General features: G+C 34.3%; 1 protein-coding gene across 1 annotated transcript in view; it reads right to left on the bottom strand.

Annotated features, from left to right (window-relative positions):
• The window catches only part of LOC135202094 (dynein axonemal heavy chain 5-like), a 99,120-nt gene that overhangs the window by 34,342 nt on the left and 45,270 nt on the right, over positions 1–19,508 (bottom strand). Inside the window, 2 exon segments of the mRNA XM_064231346.1 lie at positions 520–669; positions 1,768–1,905. Of these exon segments, the coding sequence (XP_064087416.1) occupies positions 520–669; positions 1,768–1,794 (177 nt within the window). The 5' untranslated portion in view covers positions 1,795–1,905.

The following is a 19,508-nucleotide window of genomic DNA, read 5'->3' as shown; positions in this document are numbered from 1 at the left end:
TTGGACTGAATTAATTCATTAGATTTAATCCAGTAATTTATTGAATTAATTCATTTGGCTGAATCAATTCATTTGACTGAACTCCTTCATTTGACTTAATTCTTTTATTTGTTTGAATCCATTCATTTGACTAAATTCATTCATTTGACTGAATTATCTTATTTGGCTGAATCCATTCATTTGTGTGAATTCATTCATCTGACGGAATCCAATCATTTGACCGAGTAATTCATTTGACTTAATTCTTTTATTTGACTCATTTCACTGAATTCTTTTATTTGACTGAATACATTCATTTGACTGAATTCATTCATTTGTCTAAGTCAAATTATTTGACTGAATTCTTTTATTGGACTGAATCCATTCATTTCACTGAATTCTTTTATTTGACTAAATACATTCATTTGACTGAATTCACTCGTGTGTCTGAATTCATTCATGTGTCTTCATTGGACTGAATTCATTCACCTGTCTTCATTGGACTGAATTCAACCATGTGACTGAATTAATCTATGTTACCTTTCCTCCTGCTGCCTCTTCTTCTTCCCCTTCTTCTCCTCCTCCGTCTCCTTCTTCTGAACTTTCGTCTGCCGGTTCCTCGCATTCTTGGTAGAACCATATCATGTTATTGTACTGGCCCGGCATCAGGAATTTACCGATGTCTTCCAGCTGAGGAAAAGGAAATGGAAATTCTTCTGTCAACACAAATTTTATATACAATATGCGTTTATGTTTTTGTGCGTACGCATATATGAATAAATAATATCTATATATACACATATAGGTGTATATATACAAAACAGCTACACAACTTCCTATACACATATATTTGTATATATATGTACAAAATAGCTACACAACTACCTAAAAAAAGATAATTGAAATAATGAAAAACGCTTAGTAAACTTTCCCGAAACAAACCCAACCCGTATACCTCCCTCTAACCACAGCCAAAAAACATGAATCTTAACAAAGGAACGAACGAACCCCTATAGGTTAACCTAATGATAAAAAGAAAACAAAACACTCAAGATAAACAACTCTATCCGCCAACCCAACTCTCCCTACCCAACCCCGCCCCATCCTCCCTCACAACAAAAAAACACGAATCTTAACAAAGGAACGAACAAATCCATACAGGGTTTTCATTAGAGGTTAATCTAATGAGACAAAAAACATTCAAGAGAAACATACTCGAAAGCCCACCCTATCCACAACCCATCCACCCACCCTACCCAAAACACCCCCCCCCCCAAAAAAAAAAAAAAAAAAACAAAAAAAAAAAACGTGAATCTTAACAAATGAACGAATGAATTCTCACTAGGTTTTCATCAGAGGGTAATCTAGAAAAAAAAAAAAAATAAACTAGTAAACCATTCAAGAGAACGTACTCGACCCCCACCTCCTACCCCAACCCTCACAAAAAAACCCCATTATCAAAACATCGCGCCCCCCCCCTTCCCTACCGAAAAAAAAGAAGAAAAAAAAACTCAACAAGGGAACGAAGGAACTTTTACTGGGTTTTCATAAGCTAATCTAATAATAATTAATAATAATAATAATAATAATAATGAAGCACTTTTCCCTAAAAACACACCATTCAAGAGAGCCATACATGATCGCCCCACCGATAAACCTCCCCCACCCCCGGAAAAAAAAAACTAACAAAATAACGAAGAAACACATACGGGGTTTGCATCACAGCTTTACGTAATAGAAAACACACACACACACACACACACACACACACACATACAAAACACTCACCAGGTTTTCCTCGAAGACGAAATCCATGACCTGGTGCCTGGCGACACCCGTGCAGGCCGCCAGCACCTGGAAGATGTACTCATAGCGGGGGTCGGTGTCGCCTCGCCGGGCGCGGCGCTCTTGTTCCTCGCGGCGCTTCTGTTGACGACCGTCCAAGAAGAAGGAGGAGAAGGAGAAGAAGACGAAGAAGAAGAAGATAGATGAAGAAGAAGGAGAATGAGAAGGAGAAGACGAAGAAGAAGAAAATAGAAGAACAAGAAGGAGAAGACGAAGGAGAAGACAAAGAAGATAGAAAAAGAATAAAGAGAAGGAGAAAGAGAAGACGAAGAAGAAGATGATAAAAGAAGAAGAAGGAGAAGGAGAAGGAGAAGACGAAGAAGATAGAAGAAGAAGGAGAAGGAGAAGACGAAGAAGAAGAAGTAGAAAAAGAAGAAGGAGAAGGAGAAGACGAAGAAGAAAAAGATAGGAAAAGAAGAAGGAGAAGCAGAAGACGAAGGAGAAGAAGATAGAAGAAGAAGAAGGAGAATACGAAGGAGAAGACGAAGAAGAATGAGAAGAAGAAGATAGAAGAAGAAGAAGGAGAATACGAAGGAGAAGATGAAGATGAAGGAGAAGAAGAAGATAGAAGAAGAATATAGGGAACGTAGGGGGAGAGGGAGTATGGGGATGGGAAGAAGATAGAAAAGAAAAGGAAGGTTTCACGTGGCAGAAGATAGAAAGAAATTTAGGAAGAAAGACCGTGCGAAGGTGAAGAGAAGGTGGGATAAAGATGATAAATATTAAGTGGAGAGAAGAGAGAGAGAGAGAGAGAGAGAGAGAATAGGGATGAAATTAATGTGGAGTTACGAAAAGAGGATTACGCGGGAAGAGAGGACATGGGAAGATGAGGGGGACAGCAGAAGAAAGAAGGAAAATTAAAAAGAAAGAACAGATGAGAAAGTCAGCAAAGGGAAAAAGAAACGTTTCGGAGAAAGGAAGATGATGGGACGATAGAAAATTAAAAGGGGGAATTTTAAGACACAGGAGATTAAAACGACAGGAATAACAAAAAATGGAGGAATATTGAGGAGAAAGAAAATAAGATCGCAAAAAAAGAAAGGTCAGAGACACAAAGTTGTTGAAATGAAAGAATGCATACGAAGAAACAGTCAAATAGAATATAAGTATTGGTACCAGCGCCCATTTTTTTTTTTTTTTTTGTTTTTTTCGAAAAAGGGAGAGAGAGAGAAAGAAAAACAATCGATTACTTTGACGTCATATTGGTTTAGCTATCATATCTACATAATTTTCAAATATCGCCAGTTTGAGCAGCTTTCTAATTTTCTTTTTTAAATCCACCTTTCATTTTCTGGTCTGAAATTATTTTTGCCTAGGTGGACTATGTCGAATAACTTTTATTATTACTGACACAATGACAACAGATGTGCAAAATATTCTTCAAATAGCAGCAAAGCCTCGATAATACTATGTACAGCAAGCAGACTATACATCACTCAACATGCAACATTTTGCACAAATCTTAAACAACATAAGCAAAGCAAAATTCTTCGTAATTTGCATACGATCAACATTAAGCAAAACACGCAAGCGTTATATACAAAGAAAGCAAGCGTAAAATGACAGGCTTATTATTTACACTACAAACATGGAAAAAGCTAACTAAATCAAGCTATTAATTTGTTTTGTTTACCTTTTTAAAAATTATGTCGTATATTGTATGTTGATTTCTTTATAATGTTGTATGATGAATTACAGATACCGTGTGTATAAATTATATGTGTGTTTGAGTGTATATATGCATATAAATTTATATATATATACATTTATATTTGTATTTATATATATGCAATCCATCTAAGTACATATATGCGTACATACATAAAAGTATGTAGTATATTGTGTATACTCGAGTATACCAGCAACACTACAGAAAACGATACATAAAGTGTTTATCCCTGTTGGTTTTCTGACTAGAACAGTTATATAAGTAAAAAATAAGTAAAAATAAATTCTATGCTTGAGAAACATCTTTTCGACAAACTAAGAATGGAACTGAAATAAGGAATATTATTTCCAATGAGCAATACGGGGTTCAACTACTGCCTGCCAAAAAAAAAAATGAAAAGTGAGTTGCAAGTTCCATGGAAATTTCTTGTCCAATGGAGCCTACATATTTATTATACATTCGCATTAAGGAAGAAGTTCTTAATAGATACCAGCATAAGAACCACCTCCTTCAGGAGTTATTTTCCTTCCATTAACAAATCATTCAAATAAACAAGATAAACCACCAGGATCAAGAGATTTTGTTTCACCTGGATCCCCCTTACAAAACATAATTCTATTCATTGCTTATTATTATTTTTTTTTCGAGCTGGGCTGAATATAGCAGCTATGTCATGTGTTTTATGATACTATTTCGTTAATATTCTTAAAACGGTATAAAAAAAAAAAAAAAAGTCTTCCTCAGCGAGCTTTGTCTGCCTCAAGGTTTCAGACTCTTTTTTGTCTTTATCTAAATTGAATAAAGGTTGTGAGTGTTATTAAATGAAACCGAAAGCTCTTTTCAGCATTTTCTTCGAAGGTTCAGCATCCAATATCATTTAACTAAATACCGGAATATTCAATCTGTGACTGGTTCCTACCTTTTTTCAGTTTCGTGGCAAATATTCTCCATTTCCTAAATAGCTTCGTCCGTTAACTCGGCATTTCTGAAGGAAACCAACTTGTCAAACCAAATGGAGTTTTTGACACCTCAATCCAAAACTCATATATTACTATAACAGTTACCATACAAAACAAGAATGGGAGTACCCGTATATTTCAAGTATAGATGGTATGACCACATGCAAAATGGTTTGAGAAATGGCTACCGATTTGACTTAATTAAGCCTCCATATAATTTTGCGAAATTGTGATGGCGAAAATACTTACTTAGCATATACAATAACTTTTGTTTTAGGAATATGTCTGTACATTTCTATTCCATTATATATTATCTGAACGCTTCAATGAGGAACTGGCTTGGTCCCGTGTTTAGAGTTTTCACTCCACTGTTAACCGTAAGCTAAATCTAACTATTGCTTTATAGAAAGTGCAGATGAGTACAAGTACATAGTGAGCATTATATTCTCTATAAGTACAAATGTATACATGCACATATACTTACATATAAGTATGCATACATGTATATATATAATAATATAAACCTTACCCCCAGTGTATTATCGCATACCGACAGTTTAATATCTTTGCAATAAGCACTGTTAAGACGATATATGAAAATCCAGCCAATGAAAATAGTAATGCGTGTTATTCAACACGATAAAATGATATAGAAGATTCGGATACCGTTTTCTTTCAGTTCAATACTCAGGAAAAGAAAAAAAAGTCCATTATCGTCTTAATTATTTATCGCGAAAGCTCATTTTCTTTTATCTTTTTAGATCTCCAAAGGTATCTGAACCATAGATCCTTGTTTTAAGTATTTTCAACTTACTTTAAGTAATTAAGGACAACAAAAATAATTAAAGAGCTATCGTTGTATCATAGCCAATTATTTAATTTATTTTAATTCTAAAGTTACGTTAGTGATTTTGAAAAAGAAAAATAGCATAAGTGTGTACAAGGAAAAAAGCGATAAATGATCGAAAATCAGAAGCGTGAAGAAAAAGGAGAAAGGAAAAAAAAAGAAAGTTGAAATAATTGACGAAGTCGTGAGTATGGAGTTTTTAGAAATTATGTTATTGCTATTTTGTTATTCCTTATTTGAATAATTAGTCTTCTCTTGGTTGTACGTCAATGGCAATACGTCTTGATTATGAAAAAATTATGATGAAATTTGGTGAAGATGTTCTCTATAGTAATCATAATAATATATATATATATATATAATATATATATATATATATATATATATTAATATATAAATATATATAATATTATATATAGTATATATATATATATTATATATATATATATATAATTATATATATATATATATATATATATATATATATAAGCAAATAATTTTTCATGAGTTATGACAACTATAAATGCTGTCTCTCTCTCTCTCTCTCTCTCTCTCTCTCTCTCTCTCTCTCTCTCTCTCTGTATAATTTTAAATAAATTTTTTAATTTTATTAATTAAATTTCTTTTTAAATATTTTTTTATTATATAATTATAAAAATATTATATATAGTTTATATGTAATTGTTTATATCTATCTATGTATTATGTATATGTATTAATATATATATATATAGATAGATAGGATTAAGGATTAGATAGATATAGAGATATATATATATATTATATATATATTAATGTATATATATATACATATACATATCATATATATTATATATATATATATATATATATATATATATATATATATATATAATCTACAGAGAGAGAGAGAGAGAGAGAGAGAGAGAGAGAGAGAGAGAGAGAGAGAGAGAGAGAGAGAGAGAGGAGCATTTATAGTTGTCATAACTCATGAAAAATTATTTGCTTATAAACGAGAGAGAGAGAGAGAGAGAGAGAGAGAGAGAGAGAGAGAGAGAGAGAGAGGTGTCAGCATTGAAGTCTTGTTTACCAACGAAAAAAATCGAACTCAGTGACTGATTGCATGTCAGCCTGTTTATTAGCTTTTAAAGCTATGACGTTAATCTTCTGGAAATCTCAGCTAGACAGAGAGAATGAAAACAGGAGAGCGAAAGTGGATTTGTACCCTTCCGATAAACTCGGCCCCAATGGCGACTGGCTTCATAGAAGCGGTAGTCTTCTTTAGTCTCTTCATGGCTGTAACACAGATGAATTCTGTAATCAAATAGGCCTAGGCTAAGGGCCTTACAAGCTCTAATTAGGCTTAGGTAAAGTACCTCACAGTCTAATAGGTCTACGTCAATCTAAATAGGCATAGGTCAAGTGCTTTACCCAATCGAATCGGTCAAAGGCAAATGCATTACCCAGTCAAATGCATCTAGTTTATAATTGCACAATTTAATAGGCCGAAGTCAAGTGGTTCACACAATCTGATAGGCCTATGTCAAATGTTTTACCCAAGTCAAGTGCTTCACACAGTCTGAAAGGCCTACGTGATAGTCAAGTGCATTACAAAATCACATACACCTATGTTAACAAATAACAATCTAAAAGACGTAAGTAAAGTGCCTCACACAATCTAATGAGCCTAAGTCAAGTGACTCACACAATCTAATGAGCCTAAGTCAAGTGACTCACACAATCTAATAAGTATAGGTCAAATCTTTTTCCTGATCGAATTGGTCAAAGTGAAGTGCATTAGGCAATTACACTTACTTTAACTAAATTACACAATCTTATAGACATAAATCAGGGGCCTAACAAAATCTAATAGGCCTCCGTCAATCGAACTGTTCAAAGTCAAGTGCATGACACAATCAAATATATCTAAGTTAACATAAATCAGTTAATAGCACTAGGTCAGCTTAGGTTAACTGCTATGCGCATTCACAAGTCCTTGGTGGGATACTTCATTCAATTTGTCCAATCGGGAGAAATTCTTAACTAGGCGATTTCAAGTTTCATGTTACTAAAAAAGATTTGTAGTTCCCATTATCTGTAACTTAGTTTTCTATGTAGTACGTATGTTTGTCTGTGTGTGAGTATGCATTTATGAATTTATAATTCACTGTACGTATCATTTAATATATTAATTCTATACATCGCATAACCACATGTCACGCACGAGAATTACACACAGGAATGTAAAAAACGCAAGCACAGGACACTGACCCATGCTTAGATAACACAGAAGCTCAGACAATAACTCACATGCAGCAGACACACAGACCGTTCCAACAAAGCGTAAAGAAAACACATACGAGGAAATTACAACAGAACACGAACTGCTGGAATCAATATAAATATTATTTTTCTTGAAATTCGAGATCATCGGATAATGAAAATATATATTTCTGTGTCTGTGAAGAAATCGTGTCTCGTTTGTACTTAAGACTAACAAAGAATATGCACTGGTTGTAATGATTTCAACACGGCTAAATCTTAAAGAATCTCTTGTCATCACTTATCATTCAGGAGAGAGAGAGAGAGAGAGAGAGAGAGAGAGAGAGAGAGAGAGAGAGAGAGAGAGAAAGTTTTCACGAAAACAAAACAAGCTTTCAGGAGTTGGGAGAAGTACACACGCAAAGACACTTACTGTCATAGGGAAGAACAGAGAATGTTTTTATCAATTTGGCGCTGTCATCTTGATTATTTAGCTTTTCTTTTTAATGAAAGAAACGCCTGCTTCGAACGACGATCATATTACTTAATGTAGCTTGCAACAAGACCGACAGGTTTGTTGCAAGCGGGAGAGTCCCCAAAGTTAGTGAGTGACCCTCGTTTATAATTATTATTTATTTAAACACCGATATGCACGTAATTATGGTTATGGATCATAGTCATTTATCTTGTATTTTACAATATTATAAGTATCATTGATATATATAATATATATATACATATATATAATATATATGTATAAGTATACATGTATATGTGTATACAGGGGGGTGTAATACGAGTTTATGCAAATATTTCGGGAAATGAAAGAAAAGGTCATTCTAAGCAGAAAATGTCGTAGAGACATGCATTTTAAGGCATTGTCTCTAGTTTCTTGTTCACAGAATGAATAAGGACTCTGACACTTATATTATAACCCAAACATACTCTTGTTTTAAAAGCGGGCCTGTTTAGAGTAACATAGCCAAGCGTACTCCGACATCCTGTGGATGCCATCTTACTTGGCCATTTAATGATAACGGTTATTTTAAAACTTCACCTCACCGACAAACGAAGCCTTAAAATGCATATGTTTATAGAACATTTTTTGTTCAGTATGACATATTCTTCCATTTCCCCAAATATTTGCATAAACTCGTGTATAATATATGTATATGTATGTATATATATATATATATAATATATATATATATATATATATATATATATATATATATATATATATATATATATATTTATATTATATATATATATATATATATATATATATATATACTTATAAAAACACACACGCACACATACATATATATATATATATATATATATATTATATATAGATATATATATATATATATATATATATAATACTAAGGGTAAATGCTATGAAGGAAAAAGGTGCTAGTCCTTTTGACACATGGCCTTAAAAGTAAGATTACAATTAAGCTCGTATAACTGACAAATGACATATGTATTCTTATGTTTGATAGTTTTTTTAAATATTAATTTTGTAAATATTTCTATTGTTTACCAAAATGAGAACATATTAGGTATTGTATTGCACTTTTATGAATATATAATCAGCTTAATCATTCGAAAGTCATTTTTTGGTGATCATTCTCTTCTCCTGCATAGTCTTTAAATTGGCTCCTCCCTGTTTTCTTTCCCCCCGCCGTTAAGCCTATTCTTTTGTAAAACCTCTCAAAGATTAAAATTTTACCTTTGTTTTTGGTATGTCCACTGATTTTTCAACTGTGTTGGATTCCAGGTGTATCTGTTTCTGTATAATCCCCATCCTCAGGGATATCTGCATGCCATCTGTCAACTATACGAGCTTTATCGAAACCTTACTTTTATATTTCTCATCAGTCTGCTGGTGAAGGACCATGCGTCGAAAGGCCTGGCAACAACTCCATTGTTTCCCTTTTTGCTTCACGGCATTTGCCGTAATTTATACATTCATCACGTTCTATATTTTTTGTGTTTCAGTTGTGTGTGTATATATATATATATATATATATATATATATATATATATATATATATATATATATATATATAATATGTGTGTGTGTGTGTGTGTAATTCTAATAGCTACAATGCCCTCTTAAATTCACTACAAGGCCTTGAGATCCGAGTGCAAGAAATACGAAGAAATTATGATGCCCGGTAGCGGGATACGAGTCCCGGTTACCATAATCACGATGAGGTAACCCGGGTTTGTTTCCCGCTACCGGACATCATAATTTCTTCACAAGCTTATCAAAATAGTATGAGGAATTCGAGAAGTTAAGAGGGCAATGAGGTTTTTACAATTACATACGTATCAAGTAATAAATGACCAGTAGATTCTTCATAAAAGTATATGTGCGTATTTTCTTAAGAGAATAAAAACAACCTACATTGTGAAGAAAGGTTAAAAGACAAGTGACTAAAAGCTACCACCCGTGCATACAGGAAACGTGGTAGTATATGCTGTAATACTCACTGTCGGGGGAAAAATATACTGGAATGTGAAAAATTCTTAGGCTACTTTCAAAATACATATTGCCCAGTCAAAAATATTGGGGACAACTACTAGATAAAACAATGCAAATTTCTTTCGTTTTACAAAAATAAAGAACATAACACAACAAATGTGATGGACACTAACGTGAAGAGACAAAGACTGGGAGATCGTGGTTCGTGTATCTTCTAATTTGTGACCAAACGTAGACGTTTTTTTCTTTTTAAATATATTTGAGTTACTATCTATACGAAAGTGGGCAGTTGATCCAGATCACAGTGTCGACTTATAAAATTCAAAATGGAATCCAAACCAAGATTTTGTAAGTCAGTACTTGGTTAAATTACAGGAAGTAATTGAAACTACTTATCTTAGAATCAAACATTTTTCAGGTGCTTATGAAAATTCGACATTCAAAATTAATTGCACTAGACGGCCAATTTTCACGCTTTTAACTAAATTGAGTAAATTTCATTTTTATTTATAGCTGCCAATATTAGTTCATAATAGCTGTCAATTATCAATTCATAACATCTTGTGTAAATTTCAATTTATAAACCCCAATTATTTTCAGTCCTCAACAGGAAATTTCAGTTGTTAATAATGACTAGCAGTTTGATTAATGACATCTGGAAAATATTATTTAAGGTTATCAGATTAAACTCAGTTATAACATTAGTGAACTTATCTTAAAAATCGACATTTGGCCACGAAACATCTAGTGCTTCGTAAGACAGGATTTTCAATCCTGTCAAGGACACAACTGTACTACAGACGAGTGAGTACGCACGGAAAAGATATTATATACACCCGTTCACACACACAAAATGTAACCTGACACATCATCCGTTCACCTGTATAAATTCGAGTCCCAGAGAAAATGGTCTGAAGGCGTTCATCATTTTATTGGTACACAATGAGATCTGATCCCTTTTAATCCATTGCTAATTACTAACCTGAAATGAGAGGCAGGTTACTTTTCTATGGAAATGACACAACGTCAGCGAGGTTTACCTTTACAAAACTGTATGTCGCGGATCACATTTGAAACTGGTTTGTGTAAATGCGCATTACACTTATACGGCATTTTCAGGAAACGTGTGGACCACTTCATCGGAACTGCGTATTTTCTACGAACATGAGCCTGAGGTCTGCTCGATGGGAAATGCAAGAATAGAAAAGAATAGAATATAGAATTTAGGCCGAAGGCCAAGCGTTGGGACCCATGAGGTCATTCCGCGCTGAAACGCAAACTTAAAAAAAAAAAAAAATGAAAAGTGTAACCAGAGGAAACCGTCGCAGTTGCACTGTGAATCACTTGTTAGGAGAGGGTGGAAAGTAAGATGGAAAGATGCTGCAAAGAACCTTAAGTAATATAATGCCTACAGGGCACCCCATGAGGTGCACTGATGACACTACCTCCTACGAGAACTAAAAACAAAAGACTGCATTTATAGTAAAATGGACTGCTCACGGTGAGTTAGTTTAATGGCCCTACGCAATATGACTTCCGAAGGTAATCTGAGTCTATGCTTATCATGTACATTTAATATCTTGGGGAGAGATGGGCATAAATTTAATATCCTTCAAACTAAGCTTTATTTATTTACCGGGTTCATCTGTAAGTAAGAGTTAAAATAATAAAAAAATAGCAGCTTTCTTGACTTTATATCCGGATAGTCAGATATGAAATATGAAATTGTGAATTCTATTACCATTTAGAAAAGTTAGCATATGCAAATGAATCTATCACTTCCTATTCACTGTGTATGAAAATTCAAACTCAAATACATGCACGCCTTCGAAAATTAACTTGCATATGTAAATCACAGGGCTGACGTTTATGGAGCACGTTTGTAAATGTATGCATGCACATTACAGGTACGTGTGTGTGTGTGTGTGTGTGTGTAGGCTGTTTTTCGTTATCATATAAAGAAGAGTAACCATAACACCTTAGATCATATTGACATGACATCAAGCAGTTACGTTGTAATTGGACAACGGTTTTACCAAAACAAATAAATATAATCAGTCTACCATAAAACAAAAAACCTAAATTTCCTCAGTCACGGGACAAAGGAAATTTTCATAGAAAGTTTATTTTTTTAATAATATTCCTAACAAAGTTCTCTTGAGAGAGAGAGAGAGAGAGAGAGAGAGAGAGAGAGAGAGAGAGAGAGAGAGAGAGAGAAGGTCAATAACCAATTCACAAAACAAACAATCATGAAGAGAGGGAGAATGAGACTCATTAACCAATTAACAAAACAAACTACATAATCATCAACAAAATAGACATCTAGTAGACTATACAGGATCATTAATAGAAATTGTTGATACAGAAAAACAAGGACACACACACAAGAAACGAAACAACGCATCAAGAAGGTTACAAAACTTTCACGCCATATCGTGATGCATAAGGTCTTCGACCCTGAGACTTGGACTTCGATTACAGGTCAATATCTGACCTGTGTTCGTGACACGCACGCATTTATGATAGGTCTCTGGATGGGATGATGGAAAAACGTTTGGGAATGAAGTTATTTTGAGATGAAGGTCTTGCGAAAAATATGAGAGATCTCAAGATATAGTTTAATCTGTAGATGCCAATAATGTTGCGGTTGATGACCTGACCAGTTTCTTTTCCATTGGGGTATTGTGATCATTTCTTTCATCCTATAAAAGAAAATTACCAAAACGGAGAAAGCAGCTACAATACGAGACCGCTTGGTTGAACGGTAGTGATGCCTGAAATAATTTGGAAAGGATATTAAATGTTACCGCATTTCAATAAGCCAGTCGTAATTTTTTTAGAAATAAGAGTGATATCAAAGCATCTGTGTGACATCCCACTTAAATTATCAAATGACAGAAACTAACATGAATATTGTAACCAGTTCAAACATATTGGTGATGATCACCCTATTTGCAATAAATTCAAGATTATGGCCTAAGTCCAAATACTATATTTGATCAGAAACTATTACCGACTGGCATCTAATGTTTTCAAATTCTGCGGAGAAAATTTCATTTTATCAGAATGATGTCTTCTGGCATAAACTTATTGACAGTATTTCAAAAGCTAAGGCCAGTTTTCATGATACGCTTTCGTGAGCTTCGCTGACAGCAAAGATATTTATTTTTCTGAGAAAAGATGGAAGCAAAATGGATTTCTTGAATTGAAAACTGAATTGATCTGGTGTTGGGAAGGTATTGAGACTGTAAGGATCATTATCATAAACACGCCAATGAACATATGTACATGAAATACCACGAAATCTTATATGCACATAAACAAACTTTTATATATATATATATAGATAGATATATATATATATATATATATATATATATCTATATATATATATATATATATATAGATATATATCGAGCTACAATGTCCTTTAATATCTAATTCTTCTCTACCTCGGGCAATTAATATATTTTGAATATATATGCTTAACCGAAGGGGAATTTTTTCTCGATAATAGATTTGCCTGGACAGGGCGCGAACCTATGGATCCTTTCAAACCCAGGAACGTCAGTGAAGCGTTACCTACTACACCACCGCGGTGGTGTAGTAGGTAACGCTTCACTGACGTTCCTGGGTTTGAAAGGATCCATAGTTCGCGCCCTGGTCCAGGCAAATCTATTATCGAGAAAAATTCCCCTTCGGTTTAAGCATATATGAAAATATATTAATTCCGAGGTAGAGTGAATTAGATATTAAAGGACATTGTAGCTCGATATATGTATGCAAAAATGAAAAAAATCCACGGAAATGTGAATCTTAGACTTATATATAGATATATATATATTATATATATATATCTATATATATATACTTATATATATAATATTAATATATATATATATCCTATAAATCAATAATTATGTCTTATGTACATTTACCACCCACGTGTGCAAGTACAAAACACTCAAAGGTACACACAAGCGCACGAGCACACACACATATATATGTACATATATATGTACACTAAATATGTGTATATACACATAACCTATTATATTCACAACCTGTTAAAGAAGACAAGAGGCAAAGTATTAACAATCCAAAACCAATGAGTTACCCTAAGACTGAGAAAACAGCCACCACTGCATGCAACGTGCAGCCTTTACTTCAGTAAGAGATCACTTATATAGACATATAGCGTAATTTTCTTCAGAGAAACAGAAGCGAAAAAAATATCTTATTTATACAGGCCACCATTTCCATACTGAGCAGACATTTCATGCAACAGCCTCGAAAAACAGAATTGTATCAAGATAATTGAGAGGTCATAGGCAATCATCTCATTCAGAAGATTTTCAGTAAACATTTCGAAAGAGCAGATGCTGTAGAGCACCAGCTATGAAATGGCAGCACCACTGGTATGACTTTTCTTCACTGGTCAGATTTATAAAGAACTGTTTTAGTTCTTTTTACATTTATATACCGTTTTATGGGTTTCCATACATTTAATTATTATTGTTTTTATTATTGTTAAGGTATTTAATGTGACTGGGTAACCAGCCAAATTAGGTATAAAAAATGTTATAAAGAGTGACCGAATTAGAAGGCCGTAGGATCTTTACAGAAGACATTTAAAATCCAAACATTTTTATAAACTGTAGGCTACTTCAGCCAAGCAAATTACATGTACAGAATGTACAGAAATTACAGTCAAGGAAAATGTCGAAATACTGTTTAATTAGAATACCTAGAATTTGGAAGAGAAAATCTCTTGAAGAATGAAATTTAATATGGAGGAAAAGATCAATCAAGTTTCTGACGTGATTTTGAGATGAAGAGAGAATGGGGGTTTGAAAGTAAAATAGTGAACGTGGTTTTTCTATCAGCCGATCTTGGGAGGTGAGATGGAGAGTATTAAGTGAAGGCAGTTAATATCAGGAAGGTAGGTGTTTAGTTAAACGTGGATAACGTAATGTTGATGATGCTCATGTGTAGAAATATGTAAGGTCCATTGATACACGAGTTATTTTAGCACACGGATTTTTTTTTTCCACAAAGGTATCCCAGTTGATAATTTACTTAAATTTAAAGCCAAAAGCATTATATATGTTTTCCTATTTAATCCCAACAAGATTTTCGACTTAATAACCGGTCATATAGGAAATAAAATTGGTCTCTCTTTGCTTAGAGAAATAATCAGTCCATAAATTATCTCTCCAAGACTCAGATAAGTAAAAAAGAAAAAGAAGAAATAAATCAAGAGATTAAGGACACACTCTCGGTGATTTACGCGATACGACAGGTCATTTAAGGTCATTTTTTAAAGGATTCGAACACCACAGGAAGAATAAATCCTAATTTCCAGCTTTGCTTTTCAAAGTTATCCGTCCCTTTTATTTCTTTTTCTTTATTTATTTATTTTTTGTGAAAATCACTTTTTTAAGTATCTTTTTTTCTGAAAAATCTCACTTTTCTGTTGTCTTGAAAATCTTCCTGAAAATCGCCAAAGAGACGAAGGCAGGAGCGCGCATACACACAAAAACGCAAAGGCTCACACAGATATGCACAGACACATGCAGCAGCAGGAGGCGCGCACGAGCGCGATCTTGTAAACTTCGAGAAACGGGTGACCTTACATTCCTGTTAACCAGCTGGAGCTTCAGTCCCATCGACAGCGGTCCGAAGGCATTCATGCTTTCCGTTACCGTAAACGGGCTTATTTTTTTTTTTATTATTATTATTATTTTATTTTCTGTGTCAGTCTTATCGAATAACCTGAAAAGGAGAATTTGTATGGCTGGTTATTTTGTCCTTTGTAATAACCAGTTACTCACAATTCTTTGATATTTTTTTACGAGACATGAGTCCTACTCCGTAATAGCTGTCATCTAATGTCATGGAGTATCCTATATCATCCCTAGGCGGGAACCCCCTTTCCCCTCCCCTTCTCTCCTGCCGCCTTTGCAACATCATTTCTCCTCTTTCGTCACTTACTTGTTTATGTTGAAATGTAAATTTAAATTATAAAAAAATTCTCCTAAGCAGGACTTTCTCATTCACATTTTTTTTCTTATTTCATCTAATTTACTTCTAATGAAGACGACATGAACTAATGTTAGCCACGACACAATTGTTACTAAGGCTCTTTTGAACCTTCTGAGTTGAACAGATTTCACCAACAGAGCAAAAGTTTGTGAAACCTCCTTCAATTGAGGAAATAAATATTAGAACGATTTAGGAACGTACAATTGGGAATAAAATATGTTTAAATAATAAACGGAGTAAAATACTCATTTAATTCGGTAAGCTTAGATATTTAAAAAAAATTAAGACAGAATTAATATGGAAAAGACCTGAGAAAACAGAATTGGGGAGAAAATGTGTTTACAAAATAAAAGGAGTCAAAATACTCACTTAATCATACTCAAATTGAGGAAATGAACATTAGACAGAATGAATATTAGAAACACCTGAGAACGCAGAATTAGGAGGAAAATGTCCGATCAAAGGTAAAAGAAGCTAAGACCCTCATTTAATTAACTAATGAGTAAAGGGAAGAGTTGTTTTCCTCACCAAAGACACGAGAAACGATTAGAGGGAGGGAGAATTAAAATAAAGGATCAAAATAGCTTACGATTTTATACTGAAGGAAACTCATCTTTCTAAGACTGAAAGGATAAAATGTCTTATTAATAAACGGGAGAAACGGTTTGTTGAAAGTTCAAGTGAAAGCGAAGGAAAGGAGTAGATGAGTGAATCCAGGGAAAGCAGTCTCAGGGCAAAAAAAGAAATGAAATGGCCCTGATGATGAATACTTTTGAGGGAAAATTTTTTCTAAACGGGAAAATTAAGATTTGAAGTAAACCAAATTAAGGCTGAATTAGGAGCAATAAACGCTCACAGAAATGCACTTTAGGCATATGTAACGCTTTTAAATCATAACTATAAACATGTATTCAAATATAGATACTTCCTATTTATTACTTATTTTTCCTTACTCGAAGAAACATTCGCTTCCCTCATTCATAACGGTTTTACTTTTATGAACTTTTCGTTGTCAAAAGAATGAATTTTTTTTTAATGCAAATAGTTTTTAGTTTTCAGACGATAGAAAAGCCACTCTGCAGTGTAAGTGAAAATTCTTTTAAACAAACTATCTCTAACAAAGTTGTTTTCTATTAATATTGTTTGAACAGAGTAAAAGTGAAATTTCATTTAAATAAACTACCTTTTACAAAGTTATTTTCCATTAAAATAAATTGTTCAAAGTAAAAATGCAATTTCAATTAAACACACTATCTTTTATAAAGTTCTTCTCCATTAAAAGAAGTCCTTTCTACAAAGTACAAGTCGTGTTTCGCTCCCGAAGGAAAAACTTGAGAGAATAAACAAACAAACAAAAAGTAATAATAAAAAGCCCTGGGGGACATGGCATCATAATTCCCCCGAACGACCGACGTCTCCGCGAAAGACGACGTTAATCCTGTTGATACATCCAGGAATGGATCGCATTCCTTTATTCCGCGAGGCCGCTAAACCTTGTGATTTCGTCGAGCTCCAAACGACAGGGAGAGCTTTGGCGACTCAATACGGCACCGAAAGTCCGCGCGCGGTACGGTAGGTCCCGTTATGAGATCGCAACACGTCATTCCTTTCCGTTACAAACAATGATGTTGCTATTTTTGTTTGTTTTTAAACGAGTGACATCTGATGTTTCACACTAATCCTTTGTCAAGAATTATAGCTATTGTTTGTATATATATTTTACGGGGCAGTGATTTTTTAAAATGATTTTATTTTATTTTTTTTTTTTTTACTCTCTAGATATCTGCATCTTAAACGCATGCTTCAATGAATATTATTAAGAGTAGTTTGGTCACATAACCTACAGGCACGAGGTGATGTTCCTGTGAACGTCTTTTCTCCTCCGACTTTATCTCTACATTTTCTCCGCTACACGCCTTATCCTAATTCGAGGTTACTCCATAACTTACAGTTTTCAGCATTTACTATTTTGAGATGGGGCTGCTAGTCCTCGCCTTTCCTCGTGGAGAGTCAATCGTCCAAGCACTGATCAGACCCAAAGTTGCTGACGTTAGGAGATCAAATGATCAAGGTAAGTATTACGTTAGGGGGTTATATGACCAAGGTAAGTACGTTAGGGGATAATATCGTCGACTTTTCCACAAACCGTCGAATCTGTAAAATTCTTGTTTTGGGTAAATCGCGTTTAAAGATTTCTCTTATTTCAAATCATCTTTTTATCAAGTATTGAAGTCGATAAACTTGATTTTTGGTAGTTCATAATTTTAAGACCTTTCTAACAATGTTTAAACAATTTCTCAAAATAATAAAAATTTCTCAATACTTCAAGGATGAGGCTCAAAAGTCCTCAAGGGTCACCAGTCTTATGAGGGCAGCCTTGAAGGGAAGGGTCCCACCTAGAGGATGCTTCCTCAGAGGATGGCAGGTATCATGCCAGGCTGGGGAAGCGGGACTGGAGAGGGCCCAATAACTTCAAGCATGAGGGCCAAAAGCCCCCAAGGCTCCCCAGTCTCTTGAGGGCAGCCTTCAAGGGACTTCTCGAACACAATTATCGTCAGATCATAACAGGATGTGTATCAATATAAGTTCTTTCTGTCAGTGTAACGACGTTAGTCTACAGGTAACGAATTCAAGGTGTACATTTTAGATGTCGTCCACCCAGGGAATAACCTCTCTCACCACTGGACCTTCAGATACTGTTTGTATCGTCATGTCGGTCGGGACTTGCTGTCTCGACACGTATATAACACCATTTTTAATGGTAGGAATACAGCTGCTGATAATGATGTACCGGTCTCATATATATCAGATAAGTCTTTCATTCCCAGTTACTCGACTGATTTGTTACATCAACAGTACCTGAAATAACCATGATGTTTACATTGTTTAGTGACAACCGAAATTTTATGAAATTGATAACAGGAGCCCGTGCTGTCACAAGGCTTCCCATTACTCTAACAGTATAATCATATGGGACTGAAATGTGCGTGTGCGTGCGTGTGTACAAACGAATGTATGTGTCATTAAGTCAGAAACTAACAACAGCTTTATCACATTTCTTACTTATCATCACACTGTGATTTTAGCAACTGTCGTTGTTTTCAAAATGAGAAAAACAAAGCAGCTTTTGTCATTCGGATCTTTCACAGCTGCAAACACATCACTCATACAACCTTCACTTCCAGATAATTATACCATTTTGTGATAACGTCATCATTCTTCGGCACATACACTGGATCACTGATTGAATCACACTCTGCACTACGTATATCAGATACATCCGTGGGAGAATAGTCAATCTCAAGATTCTTTTTGGTGGTAGTGAGTGGTATATCAGAATCCTCAGAATCGTAGTCGTTTGAGGTGTATTTCTCGACTAATTTTGACAAGGGTATATCATCGTCACCATCTGGGGCACAAACGCTGGGC

This window comes from Macrobrachium nipponense, chromosome 30, assembly GCF_015104395.2.
Source record: "Macrobrachium nipponense isolate FS-2020 chromosome 30, ASM1510439v2, whole genome shotgun sequence".
In the NCBI taxonomy this organism is placed as follows: Eukaryota; Metazoa; Arthropoda; class Malacostraca; order Decapoda; family Palaemonidae; genus Macrobrachium; species Macrobrachium nipponense.
The sequence above is the reverse complement of the archived record's forward strand: the minus strand, read 5'-3'. Positions and strand labels throughout refer to the sequence as shown.